The 18,407-nt window shown below is 40.0% G+C and overlaps 2 protein-coding genes across 3 annotated transcripts in view; both read right to left on the bottom strand.

The window, feature by feature from the left end:
* The window catches only part of znf469 (zinc finger protein 469), a 181,954-nt gene extending 172,822 nt beyond the window's left edge, over positions 1-9,132 (bottom strand). For both annotated transcript variants that reach the window (XM_019278974.2, XM_027272918.1), the window contains exon 1: positions 8,504-9,132. The gene's annotated coding sequence lies outside the window, so the exon portion shown is untranslated. The remainder of the gene's footprint in view (positions 1-8,503) is intronic.
* A 2,372-nt stretch (positions 9,133-11,504) lies between these two features.
* The window catches only part of banp (BTG3 associated nuclear protein), a 43,486-nt gene continuing 36,583 nt past the window's right edge, over positions 11,505-18,407 (bottom strand). The window contains exons 12-13 of the mRNA XM_010737704.3: positions 15,890-16,030; positions 11,505-12,578 (exon numbers count right to left, since the gene is read on the bottom strand). Of these exons, the coding sequence (XP_010736006.3) occupies positions 12,462-12,578; positions 15,890-16,030 (258 nt within the window). The 3' untranslated portion in view covers positions 11,505-12,461. The remainder of the gene's footprint in view (positions 12,579-15,889; positions 16,031-18,407) is intronic.

Here is an 18,407-nt window from a genome sequence, read left to right as displayed (position 1 = left end):
TTGAGCCTCGCTCATCTATTTCTACTTCAGCTAGTAATTTTTTATTTCCCACGTAGCAAACCTCAGAAGGAGCATGAACTTGTTGACTTCAGTAAGCGTAGTTGAAGGGTAACAGCAGTGTTGATAGCATCGTAACAGAGAGAGAGAGAGAGAGTGAGTCATTCCAAGTGAATCCGGGTGATCTCAGTGATGAATGTATTTAGTTATAATATTTAACATGATGAACGTGGTTCAATTTGGTGGTAAAGGAAACTCTGTTATACATCTTCAGTGTATATCTTTGGTTTTCATCTTAAAAGGACCTTCTGGGCTAGTCCGACACCTTTTTTTTGACATTTTGGATATTTTCTCATAATAAATATTATAAAGTATACACATTCTTTTCCTTCATATCTGGGCAACATCAGTCATGATCTTAATTCTAGGCTTTGTTCCCATCTGCATACAGTATGCACCAATCCTTCATAAGAACCTAGACCCTATGCAAGGCTATGAAAATGATTGAGCAGTCTGTTTTTCTTTGCCTTTTGATCAAGTGTAGCTTCAGCAGAAATACCTTGATATTACATAATATTATCTGCATTTAGCCAGTTATGCATGAATTAGAAATAATATACCAGATCAGACAACAGCAGATGATCAGACAGGCTACCTCCCCAGTGGTTAATCTGTGCGCAGTTTTGGATTTCTACAGTATGGGCTAATTAAGTAAGAGCAATACATTAGATTAATAGATTATACATTGCTGTTTATCTTACATTAGCTGCAAGTGTTAGCATGTTTAACCATATAGAGTACTACCTACAGTAGCATCATAGCATTACTTCAGGTTGTATGAGAGAAAACTTATTATTAGTTTTAAGCAATGTTCAGAGATGTTGCAAGCTTTCCCTTACTGCACCAAACCAATTATCTGATCGGAGGTTACATGGTTCCAAAAAGAAAAGTCATCATTTGAGGTTAAAAAATTAACACTCTGTGGCTAGAAATGAGAGGCATGCCGTTGTTTACTTTTGTCTGAAAAGTGATAAATTTGCCACTGTTAACTTTGTAAGAGTCACGCTCCAATGATCATCTGCCCATGTTGAGGCCCCAGGCACAGGGCCCATTGTTGTTTTCCTTTTTCTTAATGCAATACTTTCATTACAGAAACAATTTATTGTAAAATGATGTAGATGAGTAACAGTCAACACACACGCACATTCTCAGGAATCCAATGTCATGTTTCTGTCAATATATCTTCAGGTAGAAGTATCTGCATCATAAACTAGGAATGTTCCTAAGCCAAAAGACAAAGAGACAGCCAACTCTGTAATCTCATCTCATTCATCTCCTGTACACATTTGTTATCACCTGTTTGACAGTTATTGATCCTTACACAACATCAATAACAGCTCTGTAACACAATTGTTTTAAATCAGTTCAGCAATTACAACCTCAATGAATAATTTACTGCCTTCTGATTTCACCTTGGGATATATCCATCATATCTTTAATGCCAGGTTGTTAATCACTGAGGTTTTTGTGCATGTGTGTTGGGGAGTAGAGAAGAAGAAGAAGCCAAGATGAGCAATGAGAGAGAGACCACGCACTATGTGGTACAGCACTTGGAAATATGGGTTAATGAAGATATTGTTCTGATATATGAGGTTCAGTTGAGTTGACCTTAAATACATTTAAAGCTTTTCTAAAGCCTCTGCAGTGTGGGTAGAAATATTGTTGATATATATGATGTGATAAATCAATATGATTCAGAATATGTCTGCCTTTATTTAATTCTGTGCATTCTGAAGCCGCTTTGCAGCCCGCAAATAAGTGAAAACAAGAATGGTGAAAATTTATGGAGGGGATGTTTTAGAGGTTTGTGACGCCATATTTCTACAAATAAAAAGATATAAACAATGAAATGTGATTGGCATGTTCTCAAACCTGATTAGAAAATAACACAAAAACAGGAAATCTTTAATGTGACTTTTAAGTGTGTGTGTGTGTGTGTGTGTGTGTGTTGTAACCAAACCTCACTACCCACTGATCACGTGATCATGAAGAGCTGAACCAGATGGTGGTGAATTAGTCTTAAAAATGATGGCTCTTTCGTGAGTCTCCCACACACAAACACACACACACACACACACACATATACAAAACTCTACCTCTGGTATTACTTAAACCATTTACTACAGAGCTTAAACAGTACAGTAATACATTACCACCATAATCTTTGGTAATCAACACTTTGTTCACTTTATTGTATCCAATCAAATATATTCACTTTACATATTCTGTGGCCAACATGCACTTTGTTTCTGCTGGACTTTATAAAACTCAATGATGCTACACTGCCATTCACCCTTGTAACAAACTGGCTGACTCTGATATTATGAGTTCACTCAGTGCAGAGGCTTTTGCTAAACCTTCAAGTTTACATCTGATTTCTCCGTAGGCCTACTGAGGGCCAGTGCCAGCCACACTCACTTCATCATCTTACTCAGCAGTGACAACACAGCCTTTGGGTGTTTCCTGATCTTGTCTCTGGTCTCTCTAATTGCACTAAACTATTGCTGAGCCAAGGCACAGCTGGGTACGACAACATTCACCTCATTTTCCTTAGTGGAGTATGGTTGAGCTGAGTGGTCCAGGCAGGGCGGATCCATGAAATGAAAAGGTTCTTGTTCAGCACTGATTGCAAAGATAATTGACAGAGCTGGAAGGCAATGAAGCCCCCTGCCTTTTGTCCACTGTCCTCCTCCACTCCTTTTTCTTCTCTTGCATCATAACCACGTCAAAAACCTGAACCACTGTCCATCTCACGGCACCAGACCAGGATTAGACCTGAAGCAGCCTGAACTTGGAGCTTCGCATCACATCCTCCTCACTTTGTTTCCTGTGTTTTCAAGCTAAAACAGCGCATGTGATTTCTTTCAGCATGAAAGATTTAATGAGGATCTGCTTCTAGTTTTTCTCTTCTCTCACTTTCTGGAGGTTATTAAGAAAAACAAAGAGAATGACATTACGTGACAGGCTGCAAAAGAGGCATGGAGGTGCTAAAAAACGGACAGTCTGTGTTGCGTAAGACCTATGAGTCAGAAAAACCCACTCTTATGACTGACTACGAGTTAATCAATTATGCTAAATAATATAAATAATAACTGCTATTAACCTACATGTGACATCTGGTTCATGAAAACTGTTACTTTGATGTTTAAACATGTCCAGTACAGTAGGTCTTTGCTAGAAGACATTGGTTGTGTGTGGAGAAGTGTTTCGTTTCATTTCTTTTCTTTTTCAAATAGACAGAAGATAAAGAAGAACATAGTAATTAGCAATGTGAAACCACAGCTAGGCCGACCCAAACCTTCATCAACAGAAAAGCCAAGAAAAGAGCTGGCTGCTGTTGACTGTGAAATGATCTCTGTAAATTGCTAGCCAAAGCACCACAGCACTTGGTGTTACATATCAAGTATTTGGCCAAAACAGGATTTCTTTCTTTCTGAAACCGATTATTCCTATAATAGTGCCTTAGGGAGTCTTTTCAGTACATAAATCAAACTATTCATCCAGAGAAAAGAGAGAGCCGAAAAATAAAACAAAAAACACTACACTAAACGTTCCTATCACATCTTTTTAACATGGCTCATATACATCATAGAAACAATGGGTCATTACCACAGTCTTAGTCTTGGATGGTGAGGCCTATCTCCGCACTTCATTTTAGTGCTGGTCTGGCTAATCCCACTATCATGTACTTTTTAAAAGTTACCATCCCTCTCTTCACAAATGAAGTGAACTGCATAACATTCTACAGGCCTTTTTCAGAACAGACATGTTGGCGTGTTATAGCAGGAAAAGCACAGGTGTAATTAGTAACATTAAAAACAACTGCATTCCATTTAGGTGAGCTATTTCAAGTGTCCTGGTGTTGTGCATACTGGCTCACTGTCATGACTATTGGCATGTCGTTAACTAAATTAGTTTCTCCTGTACTTTTCCTTCTTTGACAAGTCAAATATCCACCATGGAAAAGGTCTATTGAGCAGGTTATGTTTTAAGCCTGGATTTTTAGTTTCTTCTGGACCAGAACCTGGAAGTTCTGAAGTCACTGTGTAATAAAAACTTTAAAAATCAAAAAGGAAATATAGTCACACACTCCACTGTTACAAACATGTAGATTCGGTAGCACATAAAGATTCTTTCCAGCTGCTCATCCTTTTCTCACCGACGGTTACTTTCTGATCAATTCCTGTGGTAAGGATGAAACCATTCTTTATCTCCTTTATTTCCTCTATGGCAGCAATGCACATAAAGTAGGCCAGCAAATAACTCCAGCAGGTTAAAATATAGACAGACTGATATAAATTTGCTAGCCTGTGTCTGATAAAACTGGATACCAGATCCCAAGATGGTGCCTATTAAAATGCTCGACTAGCACATATTCCACAGACAAAGAAGTTTCCTAGCTACTGGATTTACTCCCTGGTTATGGGGCCTATGGAGCCACCCCCGAGTTGGCCCACGGGCTTTATATTGTGAAATTGTTTCTCTCAGCTCATGAACATTTTACAAATATAAAACCTCATCAAAAATTCATAATAGAAAGAGTCACAATTGATTTTGCTTGCAGTTTGAGGTGTCCTGTCAACAATTTACTTTTCTATTTTAATGGTGCTCTATGGGGAAAATGCTTTCACCAAGAGCATATTTTTGCAGTATCAAGATTGGGCACTGAGCAGAATCTTAATTAAGGCCAGAGACAGTTAAGAAAAGAGACGCCTCACTGAAGACTCATGTCCTGTATCAATGTCACATGGGTTTAGCCACTGCTGCTCCTCTTCTGAGATTAGCGGCAAGTCCTGAGTCTGTTGACTGTAACGGCAGACTTGAACGTGAGCACATATTTTCACAAGCCACGTATCTTCTTAATATTCTGACACTAAAATTAATTATTTTCAGACTGACAGTTAACTATGTTCAAGATCTGGCAACACAGATATCGTTTCTCTCCGTCAGTGGTGAATTGTTGGTCTGGTCTCACAAAAGATGATTTATAACAACAAAACAAGGATCAAACAACAACATTTAGAACTTTCTGAACCATCTCTGACACACACACAATGTTTTTTCATACCATACATTCAACGTTCACAACATTTCCAAATGAGGTTTGGTGATCGGACGGCAAGGAGACCACACCTACTTAGGAGTTAAAGATTGTAATGCATTACCTTCTGTTATAGAGTATCTTTGGCAAGGCTATCCCACCGTGTTAAGGCTACAAACAACCCATCACTCTGTTCCAGCACCATTAAAAGGAACAATTGCTGTTGTGAAAGATGAAATCCTACTATTTATAACAGTCTTCATAGTATGACCCCACTTTTTCCAAATCATCTCTGACACTGGCTTTCTTCACATGACACTATTCAAATTTATCATTTGTCACTTTCTCTCCCATCTCTCCTCTCACTTTCCAATATCAGTTGATCATGTGTCTGATAAACCAATGGAAATTTAATTTCCCTCAACAGAAGTATAAATTACTTTCCAGCCTGTATTTGAAATGTTAACTACCTGACAATCAATACCTAAATTCACAGACTGTAATGGTTCACTTGCTGTTATGAAAACATTTCTGCATTAAACAGCTGTCCACTGTTAAGTAAACACCTGCCATCACTAATATACATGTAGGTTTCCAAACGGTTGATGGGTCTCAGATTACTAGTTAAAACAGGAAATCATGTAGTAGATCTTTAGCTGTCTTCCTCCTCTTCCCTCTCCCCTTGTGTAATTATTTAACACCATTAAAATCTGTCAATCTTCCCCGCCTCTTGTTCACTCTCCAGCCCACTGCAATGTCAAAAAAAAGGTGTTTATCTTCTACTCCTAACTGCTTTGTTTGAGTCATACATGCTGAATCAGTCCAATCCTGTTGATCTCTATGTTTTGGCTTTCTCTGACAGCGAAAACTCACTATCTTTCTATCCTGCTGTCCAAGATGTCGAACCAGAGACGTGCTTAAGAACAAAACAATCTTTTTCTGTCTCTTGTCCTCTAGTAACTTTGGTGGCAGGCTGTCTCGTGCAGACTGGGATTGTGTGAGCTAGTGAATGCCTTGGCCTGACACTCTGTACTTATAGTAGAGGGCACAACCCCAGAATTAGACTAGGAGACTGTGCTGCATGCTAATACACCAGTAGGAGGCAAGGAGCTAATTTTTTAAAGCCTTATAAACACTCAAAAAACACAATAAAATGTGTCTGTTTCCCCTATATACACACACAAACACACTGTAAAATAAGATGAGTCAATCAGCCACACACACACACACACACACACATACAGTGACTGACAGAATCTTGACAGGTTAATTTGTGAATATAACCAGAGATGGTGGGATGCAGTGTCAGACACCGGTGTTCAACAGATGAGTCCCTGTTTTCTTGGGCTGGCCTCCCGTTACGGTTGGACTGAAGGAAAACATGCTCTTAGAAATCAACCTTTTATGGCTCCAGACAAAGCCTTGTACTGCATGCCACATCTGACATAATTGTATTTATAACCATAACAAGATAAGGGGAGACAAATCAAACACAGCCTCTCTCAGAGCACTTACACTTTTGCTCAATGAGAGGCAAAGTGGAGTTTCCATCACGTGAGAGCACTCTGGCGTTAGCAAACAAGCCGTCGTTCTCCCATGGAATCAGAGCGGGCCTGAGACCAAATGACCTCTCTCAGTCCCCAATGTCTCGGAAAACAAAGGCTCATTTTGGCATGTTTTAACTCACAGAGTGTGAACAAAAATACACTGCAAGATGTCATTTCCGTCTGTGACCTACATTATATGAACAATACACGTCTCTCAAACTGAAGCTATCCTTACCCAGATGCATATTTAGACTGATTTTACAGTAAGTTGCCATTTCCCAAAGCGCATTCCACGATAAGGAAAGAGAAATAGCTGAGGACGCACAGTGTCACGTACTGTGTACCATGTATTGACAATCAGGTCAATGTACTACTTATGGTAAAATGTTGCTTAATATTTATTCCCATGAGGGCAAGGAGACCACGCCCACTTAGGAGATTAAGATTGTAATGCATTATCTTCTGTCTTCCCAGGAATGCATTATCTTCTGTTTTCCCGGAAATCTAGATACAGGGCTAGAGTTTATCTTATTAAGTTTCCTACAGCTTACAGTAAACAGTAGGATCTCAATAAATTGCTCATAAGAGGATTCAGTTCTAATAAAATGTGTTACAATCACTTGCTCAAACAAACCACATTGCTTATTGTATAAATGCCTCTGGTTCAGACACTTAATATCCACAAGGAAGATTTGATGTTTATGGCAGTGTGGCTCATAAAACAAGCATGGTCTCCTTTTTATACAAGACATGCTTTCTTGCAACACCACAATACATACACCAAGCACTGATAATATCTCCTTCACATAAATCATATCATGACTACTTTGAAAGTTCAATATACTGGTCTCCGTGGAAGAGGATCTTTGGCATCCGTAGAGATAAAAGGCTCATTCCAAGCTAACCAAAATAATTCGATTCTCAGTTTCTAGTGATTATAGACTAATGAAATCATAGTTATGCATATTGTATTTCCATTTCTACCATATTCCGTAAATAGAGCAGCCTAAATGTTACAGACTGGACCTTTAACGCAGGATGCATGATTAATCTCTGTTGCTTGTCGCTCACAAATGATCAAGTCACTGTGACTAAGTGTTCACACATAAAAGATCAGATGAGGAACGCCAATTCACAGTTACTTCATATTAATGTATAGGCGATGAACATAAAAGTGTATTTATTTTACAGTGTAGCCTAAAATGTTTATTTAGTTAATCTGATGGCCAGTATGATTAAAAATATTAAATTTGTCCTTTCAAGGCTACTGTAGAAATATGGTGGTACAACATGGCAGACTCCATGTAAGAGGACCTGCAGTGTCTGTAGGTAAGGCAACAAAAACACAAATTTTCCTGTGATGACACCCTAATGAAAATATAGTTATCCTTCTTCCATATTCTGTAAAGTCTTAAATAAGTGTGAATTAATCACACATTGTCAGCTTGTGTATGGGTTAATGGTGAGAAACAGAAATCCATTACCATAAAGAATAAGGATTAACAGTTGCCTCAAAAACTTCTTTCCCATGGTTAAGGGGTTTCGGCGTGATGCACTTGCTTCACTTCTCACTCACACAAGACATTTTGGTAACCTGCCAGTTGAGGCACAGTGTGAGCCACAGTACTGTGAAAAGTCTACCACAACATTTAGACTGGGTTAGACTTTACTTTAGTGTGAATACCGGCGGTCAAGTACAAGTAAACATCCCAAAGAGAGCAGCAGAGCAGAATAACACCTCAGAGCCCGTCAAATGTAGTTATCCACACACGTCATCACGTTAAGTTCACCTTCAGTTCAGGGACGTAATGCGCATTCCAATTAACAATAAAGGCGGACAGGAAAAGTGACGACTTACCTTCGACGCTACATTTAGAAGCATTCAGTCGGAGGTCGGAGCTGTGAACTTATGCGGTTTGTTTTTTAACAAACTTTTTGACCAGGAAGCATTTTGTAGCTGTTGTCTTGCATGAGTGTGTACCCCTCCTCTCTCACATCTGGTCCCTAAACTGCAGGAGTACCTCCCATTCACGCAGCTTCAGCTCTCCTCTGCGCACCCATTTCTCACAGTTTTTACGACTTTTCATGAGTCAAGGAATTCCCTGCTGGTTTTTGCATTGAATTATGATTCGTATCTTGGATGTTTCAGTTTAAAAAGAAGCTAAGTTACTTGGGAGTTATTTCTCAGGTCCAAAAAAAAACAAAAAAAAAAACGCTGTTTCCAGGTGACATAATCGCCAATATTCGGCGCGTGCGCTGCCTTTTATAAGCCTCGTGCCAGTTGATGCCTGGATAAGTGATGTCAAGGTTAATAAAAAATAACAACACGGTGGATAAAGAGAGAGGAAATGCACGCTGCCTTCATACAAATATAGACTGCGTCATTGCAGCAGATATGTTAGGGGAAACTAAAAGTCCCTGCATGGAGAAATGCGTGGTGTTTCCAGTGCTTCTCAAACGTTTTGTTTATTTTCTCTACATAAATCATATTCATCCATCCCCCACCTGCACTGGAGTGTCCACTCTGCAGTGTGAGAACTTATGTTGCAAATGCACAGTTCAGATAAATCATAACATATAATGTTCTCCATGCATTAATATGATCAACTAAGTAGGTTTAGTGTTTTGCTGCGATTACCTATTGTCATTTCATAGTACTAGGGTATTAAAGGTTATTGTATATAGCATACTATATACTACAGCACATCTGTCCCCTGCCCCCTTTAATATGGTAGATGAAACATGATACTGTCATATAGGCTGCCAGTGAGTTGGCCTGTATGCTCTTCTAAAGAGTTAAATGCTTCCCTATGTGTTTTATTATAGAGGTGTAGTTATAGATAAAATCTCAATCACATAATAAAACAACACATCGTGGTTTTGAGTTAGGATTCACAGGTTGTTAAGGGCGTCCTGTAAAAATCACTTCTTGGTCGTTGGATTTCTTCATCCTTCCATTCCTAGAGGACTTCCTGGGTCACACTATTTTACCATCTATTATATTATTTGTAGTAGTGTATGAAGCCATAAGCAAAACAAAACAAAATAACGGCTGATCAAAATCTTGGATGAAAACCATCATTCGTCATATTTTATTGAGCAACCCAGCGGGCTGTTTATTTTATTATTGACATATGTTGCTTTCTATTCTAAGAATAGAGCCACGCATACATCCAGACTCTCCATAATTTATTGTCCTTACAGCTAAAGATTATGCTGTGCTCACATGCAACAGGAAATAAAAGACAGAGATGTTTCTCTAAGAAAAGTTTGCATGCCTTGCTCATGACCCTTAATATTTAGCAAGTGAAAAAAAACTTCAACACCACTTCTCTGGTATTATCTGTTCATTTCTGCGAGACAGATAAAGCCTGGCTGTGGCGAGCTTTGTTTTCCCAAGATTAACAATTCCTGATTTATGATCCTGGAGACACATCGTGTTTTGACATTTTTGCTCCAACAAATATGTTCACTCATCTTTACACATCCCGAGATAACTCCTCCGGCCTTGTAAAAAGTTTGAGCAGGGGGAGATACACAGCCAGAGTAAAAAAAAAAAAGTAAGGAGAGTAGCAGAGGTTGGTACTTGAGTGTTGCAGCAGAGCCACCATCACGCTCAAGAGAACACAGAGCTGCTGAGAGGAGGAGGAGAAAGAGACGCTGCCTGCTCTCTGTCCATCACTCCACTCCTTCTCCCCAAACATGCATACTGCTTCCAAACAATCTCATTTCTCCATCTATCATTCATTTCTGTTTTTCAGCAGGTTATCTTAGGGGCAGCCTGTGAGAGGGCCCATCACTATGGTAACCAGTCCATGCTCCTGGATGGAGCCCAGTGTTGTAAAAGTGAAGAGAAAAAGCCTGTTACAAGCAGGGCCTGTTCCTTTCCAAGTCTAAGATTTAATGGAGGGTTCACTGGGGGGGGGGCGGACATCCAAGCCAACATTTGAACTAAGCTTTGTCAAGATTATTTCAGAAGGAATGAACCCACTAGTCTATCCCACTTAAGCCAAGATTAGTGTATCATGAAGGAGCAAATGGACTTTAAGACAGTTTCCAACACACAGAGAGAAAAACACAAGTGTAAGAGGAGGAATACGTAGGAGAGCCAGTGAGGGGAATGGACAATATGAAGAGGGAGTGTAAAACGGGGTCAGAGACAGCAACAACAGACTGAAAGGAAACAAGAGGAAGCGGCCAAGACCGTGGATGTTGTTTTATCAAGTTCATTTTGTCGCCTGGTTCTTTCCTAACACTCCAAAATACACTATTACATCACAGCGAGCATGGGAAACTTCCCCAAACCAACACACAAGTCTAAGTGTCTCGCTTATCTTTTTTATTGCTGACTGCGGAGATATTCATCATTAGCGGAGCAGATCTCCAGGACAACACAACAACACATTCTCTGTGTCTTTACGGACAGGAAAACATAACCATGCCGTGGCATAAAGCAGATTTTGAAGAAATGTAATTACATTTAAATTGGTATCCGAGTCCAACATAATAATTACAGTCTTTGACAATAAAAAAAAAAAAAAACGTATTGAGAAACCAAGTACAACTCATTTTTTAAATCCGTGTTGTCAGGATTGCTGACAATACAGTAGCCTAATGCTAATGCTATGGCTATTGAAGTTAACATGATACATATTTACTTCAAAAATAGTAAATAATTTAGTCTGACATGAAACAAGACCTCAAAAACCAAACCATCACTCACGCTCTCTTCAGTTGTCTATTTTGTAGTGGATGAAAGCAAAGTTATGTCTTAGAAATCTTTGAAGCCATGTTGATGACCACTGTTGATGAAAATGAAGAGAAAAATACATAAAAACAAAACAAAAATAAAAACACACTTTTATGGCAACCACAAACATGTTTTATTCACATGAAATGTATCTTTCACAGAGTAGGAACTGGGGGAAATAAACAACTTCAAGGTTTCCTTGGTATTCTACAAGCCACTTGTACTGTCTACCACTGGCACCATCTCTTCTATTTCATGGTCTTCTACCTCCAAAATTAAAGCTCCCCCAAAGATTTTGACATGTTACAATTAGATAAATCAAACAAATAAACAAAGCTGTGCGGCTAAAGCAATATGAAAACAAGCTGAGCGAAGTAAAGGAAGGCATGGCTCACAGCCGGGAGACATAGTGTGGACTGAATCATGGAGATTGACAGGAAACCAAATTAATCACAACCAAGAGTAGCTGTCCTCAGCTAAATCTACTTTCCACTGCCGTTCACTGTGACAAGAAATGACGAGAAAAAGAACACAGAACTGGTTGTTTGAGGTGGGATTCAGGGGTTTTACAAACCCTCATGGGGGCTTTCAGGGTTAGCCAAGCAGCTTAACTCCAAATAACTCCACTATTTTCCAAAGTTGATGTAAACAAGCGTGTGTGCTGATGAAGTGGCAGGGTGATGGTCTGCATAAGCAGCATCCTCCCTGGATAGACAATAATCCCACTGTGTATTCTGCGGTGGGCCAGGTCCTTCTGGTGATGAAAACACCAGAAAGACCACAGTTGATTTTGGAGTATCATAGTCTTTTTCAAGTCTCTGTGATTTCCACATTGAAACATCTGGTTGGCAATTAATTGAACAGTTTTCAGGGAGGAAAAAAAACAGCAGAAAAATTCCTTTTTGCCTGTGTTTCATCAGACCTTCATTATTTGTTGAAAAGGCTTGCTGACTTGATTGCTTGTCATACTGTATGCATTCATTGACCTCTGCTGTTGCACTGAGGTTCGTCAAGCCATGCTGTAGTAGGGCAGAGTTCTGGAGCTGAGGTGAACCAGACAGGGCTCTCAGGTGGCCACGGAGGTGACAATCTGGACAACTTCCCCGTTCTCTCCCTGGATGGCACCCTGGATGGCCTCTTTCACCTCAATGTCTGTCTGCAGGGTAGGGGCCAGCTCAGCAGCCTGTGATCAAAAAGGAGGAGAGGGGAGAGGTGATGAGTGAGATCTCACATGAAACATTCAATAATTATGCCGCATCCTGCTTGAGCTAATCAGCATGATTTAAAAAAAAAAAAAAAAAAAAGCTGTAACACAGGTGAAGCGTGTTTTCTGTGAACTAACAGGTGGAGACTAAGCCATATTGTAGCCCCTGCCTCCTGTGTCATTGTGGGAGGAAAAACACAGTGAATGGACCAAAGACAGAAGGAGCAGAGGAATGATGAGAGAGATTAGGGAAGAGATATAACAGACAAGAAGAAAGAGGACTGAGAAGACAAGAAAAGAAGCAGAGTGACAGGTGGAGACAGATTTGACAAGAGATGAGCTATTTGTATCTTAATGCTCTGACTGTCTGTATAGTCGGTGTTAGACAGAGCGAGGTATTGTGTGGGTAAAAAAACCCTTAAAAGATGAGAGGTTCATGACTCAGTCCTGGATGATGACCACGAAGAGTGACTCATTCCTTCCTCGAATGCACGCCAAAGGTTCCCTCAAACACACCTGCAGCATTTAATCCTCCCTCCAGCCCAGCATGCTGTCACTAGACAACAGTATTGAATGGAGCACAGCTGCACAACAGCAGCACAACACATGAGGCTGACACAATGCATCCACATAGTGGTAAAGAGGCCAAGTGAAATTCATATATGGACCCATGTTTTTCACTGAGCTTTTGAAACAGTGCACATGTTGAACTGTCATATTATTGGTTTTGCTGTCCAGTTGGAAATACTGATGGATATTGGATCCATAGCTTTGGCTGTTGTTGCTCTTTAGTGCAGGCTTCAGACTTGAGCTGGAGCTAGTTCATGTGTCAAAATTCAGCCACAGATTTTCACCAATTTCCAATCTGGAATGCAAAGATATTACAGTACTGTATGTTGCCTCCTAGTTCATCTAGCTTGTATAATGGAAGCTATTAAAAAGAGAGAGGAAAAATGCAGAGATAAATAAACACAAAAGCCAAAGAACTTTGTATAAATGCTACCATATGTCTGGAAACAGATGAGAGCAATTCTCTCAATTCGACACTTTTCAGAAAGGGAGGGAAAGAGCAGTCTTCACCTTCTTCTGAACTTTGAACTGAAAGTCAACAATGTTTACACTCTGGGACATCAAAACCCAACTGTGATAATAACCCGCCCTGTACCACCCTCATGGGCCAAGCATCTTTCCCCCAGATAGCCTTTACAATCCAGTTTCTGATTTTATTTTATTTGCAGTTGTTATCGTCAACGCTTTTGCCTTCTTTCTGTCCTCGTGTTTTAATGGTACACATTACATATTTTGTCCTGTGAACAATTATTGGTTGGCTAAATCTAGTTGTTTTTTTGGGGGGTTTTTTTAGGCACGTTTTAAAGTACAGTAAATTAAAATCTACATCTTAGCAGCAACCTATTTTCCAAAAACGTCAACACATAACATTATTTTGGGACTGAAGTCGAAAAAGAAAATTTGCTCTCCTTACTGAACCCAACTCCACTGAAGAGAAGGCCAACGACTCATCTGACCTCTGCCAACTTTGTCAGTTTCTGTCAAGATCTGTGTACAATCAAACGCTTGGAAAAAATGAGCTCTTTTTAGACCTAAAAAATCCATTCAAACAAATCAGTTGAGCAAACAAACAGTTTGATTGCTCGCTGTGCCAAGCAACATGGAGCACAGACGTTGGAATACAGTACACAGGATCATTTTTGTTTGAATACACAAATAAATAATAAAAAACAAACAACAAAAGAAAGAAATATAGAATCCTAAATCAATATAGGATGCTTTAATCACCTATATACTCACAGGGGAAAGGACTAAGTACCTAGACTATAGACAACAAAGTGACACCATCTTACTGAGATGGTACAATTTTAACTCGGAAATCCCAAAACCTGATGTGTGGCTGATAATCACATTTGTTCTCCACATGTGTTGCATGGCAAATCTGATCAATCACACAACAAAGTCTGGAGGGAGATCCAAATCAGGATAAGACTGGTATTTTACACAGCGATTAATCATTTGAAGGTCTCTCTGTTTATAGTATAACAACTGAACAAAGGACTTGACGGTACGCATGTTAGCATGGGACTGGAGGGGGAGGAAGTAGTAAGGAGAAAATGTGATGTTCAACATATTTGGGGAGAACAAAAAGCAGAAAGAAACAATTGAAGAGTGCTGTTCTTTTATATTCCTCGCAGGGTTAAACTGACCACTTCAAAGGCCACTGTGTGCTGTGCCAGTGCACTATCCTGATTCCACATGTGCCTGTTATTCAAACTCATCATCAAGGGATTATAGGCATATCTACTAATTACTATTTTTCTCCTTGTAACACTCCATCCACTCTACTTTATTATGTTAAATTACTGTTTGTCCAAACAGCCGTCATAATGACTGAAGGCTAAGTGCATTTTATTTAGGTAAAAGGGAAAAACAGACCCATTGTACCTGTAAGTAGTTTAGCTCAATTGCAGAAATTACACTCACATTTCTATTTCAACATTACAGTAATTATGAATGAAATATTACAGGATACATCCTGCATAATTGCATCATTATGAAGCTGATCAATCTGTTATAGCAAAAAGAGAGAAGGCAGACCAAACAACTAGAAACTATGACTGCTAGTTTAGTCATTTCACCAAAGAATCAAGGAGAGAGAGAGAGAAATTACAAAAGGGAAGAAAACTTCTACATACAATGCAGCGCTTTTCTTAAGCACAAAAATGTGTTTTGACGCTTTGACACAAGCACAATGACCCACTGTTACAGTTGGATGGCTGTAAAGTGACTGATGGCTTATAAAATAAAACACTACAGTTGGTGGAATTATATAGAGACTCAGATATCTGACTAAAAGTGACACTTTAAACTTAACCTTTTTTTATACATGCAGTGCAGTCACTTTGTGAATCAACTGTACATTCCAGTTTATTGCTGTCCTCATAGCAGACTACTAAAATAGACAAAAGGGATTTAGTGTCTTCTGGCCAAGTACTGAGTACACACCACAGATTAATGGCTTCACTGAAGGACTGATTACTGATTTGTACATCAGATTGAGGAAAAGAAATGCACAGTTATTTATTATGGATTGGTTAAAACACAAACACATGTTTAGTGGGACTGATTTAGATTAGTACTAGGGTCTGTTTCCCCTCAGATAATAGTTCACTCCCAGCAGTTGAAATGCTACCCAGTTACAAACAATCTGTGTTTGAATACACGTATACAAGTGCTTCGAAGAGTTTGTGTGTGTGCGTGCGTCTGTGTTATTTTACCTGTACAGCAGCTGTGTGATCTGCGACGGGGGCTAGTTGGACGTATTGAACTTGGATGTCGGGAGGGAGAGGTGAGCCCTCAACTGCCGTGGCCCCACCATCAGCTGATGCGACTGCTATGAGCTGAGCTCCACGCAGCACCTGAAACAGATGAGGGCCAGATGAAGAACAGTCAAGCACAGCTGACATTTTCAGTCCATTCTCAAGATCTTTTATCAGTCAATCAATCACATAAAAGTGTAATAGATCTGCATTCATCAGGCTGAGTTAAGAGAGCAATCTGGCTCGCTCTGCAATGATGTCTGGTACATGGCGCTAGAAACAAGAAACAAAGAAAAACAAATAGCAGAAAGCCTCGTTTATGTCCTATCTGATGTGTTTATGTTCTTTTATTGATTGCAGTCATCAGTGTGTACAAGCACGGTGTCACAGAAACACACACTGAGTTATATGCCATGTGTTATGTGTGTGACGTGTATAAACATTTCAGTACCACTGTTTTCACAGGACGTCTTCTCCCTCTCGTACATATGGGTTGGAGAGAAACTTTATGGTCCATTCAATTCAATTACATTTTTACAAGTTTTGTTTTCCTGGGCTCTATGACATGATATGTTAGTTTGAATTCATTTTTATTTGGGTTCATTCCACTTACATTCAATTGAGAAAAAGAAATAAATGGAGACAGAGAGACATCAGAGGGGGGATCCTAATCTCCCACAATGCTGGATGTCAGCCAGGCGACATTAGAGCTCTGCGGTTTGGACGCACTAATTACAGAGTAGTACAGTGCAGCCCGAGAGTTGTTGGGTATTAGTTTGTTGAGGTTATTTCTATAGCTACACTGTATCCACAAACACACAGAAGGATAGCACTTGTGCAAGGTCAGTCACACACAGACACATACACACACATGCTTTGGGATTAGAGAAGCACTGCTCTTAATTTGAATAGTTTAACCCCCATGTGACAACAGACATACAAATTAACATACAATCATCCTGTCAACACAGTCAGAGAGAAAGACGAATGGAGGGAAACATTCACTCAGCTTTGTGCTTGTGCATGTTCATTTTAGTCAGACATAGGTCAGAGACCACATTACTACCCTCCAGTGTGGCCCTGGGCTTAATAACAGTAAAGGCTGTGGGGTGTTACTGGTTTGAAATATAATGCATTCCTGCATGAACTGACAGCATGGTCTAATTTAAGTTTCTTTCACAGTTCCATGGCCTTGGATTGAACACAGAACTCTTTCGGTGTCTTGTCTCTTGCAGGTTTCACATGCAAGTTGTCTTTGTGTGCTTTTCTGCGATGTTATGCGAGTTCTCCGTCTGCAGCTCAGCCTTCTTCCAGCTGCACTTGGTGCTGGGACTGGCCGGGACATGCTCAACAGACATTAAAAATTTGAGGGAGAATGTGCAAGCCTGCAGAAAAACCCAAACCTCACAAACCTCAATTACATATGATGTTTGTTGCCCCCCTGCCCCAACCTTTCAAATCCAAGAGTCCCACACTGCCTCCCAACCCCTGGTCCAACCTTTGCTTTGAAGTCTGAGTTAGGGACAGGCCCTAAAAGGTTCAGTTGAGCACCCCCTGCACACTACCCACCATCTTGCATCGTCATCTAAGAGACTTTGCTAGTTTCACCACAGAATCTGCCGCCTCATCACCATAATGCGGTGGGCCCAGCTGGCCCGATGGAAACTATTATTGTGAGAAGTCTGCCTGACTCACCCGATCAGACAACCGGGACAATTCAAGCACAGACATGGATCGAGGCTAAGTGAGCCAGACTCTTAACACAACAGAAGACTGTTGGGTCAAATGAATCAGTGTTTGGCGACCCATAAAACATTTCCGATCGATAGGGATTAGCATGTAGGGCTGGTGTAAACAGTAAGTTAAAAAAATAGCTCCTTATGTATTATAATGCACTTCTTTGGTTTCTTGCAAAGAGCTAGAAGACAAGATCAATATTATTCGCCATATTTGCGCACTAAATGTGAAGCTGGAGCCAATAGTTAGTTAGCGTACACACACACACACACACACACACACACACACACACACACACACACACACACACACACACACACACACACACACACACACACACATACACACACACACACACACACACACACACACACACACACACACACACACACACACACACACACACACACACACATACATACATACATACATACATACATACTTGAAGTAGGCATCATCCCACAAGGATTAAATCCTTGCCAACAATTCTCAGTCAGTTCAATGAGAACAGTGAGAAACTAAACGCACAGCCAGCTGTTTAAGTGTTTCTTCATGGCAGACATCTATAGGGATCCATCTTTATCCCCAACACGTTATCACACTGTTCTCATTAGAAAATCGACTGCAGCTCCTGCCAAATGCTCATCTGCCTGAAAACATATACATCTGCACTTACGTATGTGTAAACTGAAGCATGATGATGTCCAACTGGTGTATCTAAGTGTATAATTACCAAAGG

Source organism: Larimichthys crocea, chromosome XXI (assembly GCF_000972845.2).
Source record: "Larimichthys crocea isolate SSNF chromosome XXI, L_crocea_2.0, whole genome shotgun sequence".
In the NCBI taxonomy this organism is placed as follows: domain Eukaryota; kingdom Metazoa; phylum Chordata; class Actinopteri; family Sciaenidae; genus Larimichthys; species Larimichthys crocea.
Note: the sequence above shows the minus strand (reverse complement) of the source record. Positions and strands in the feature narration are given on the sequence as shown.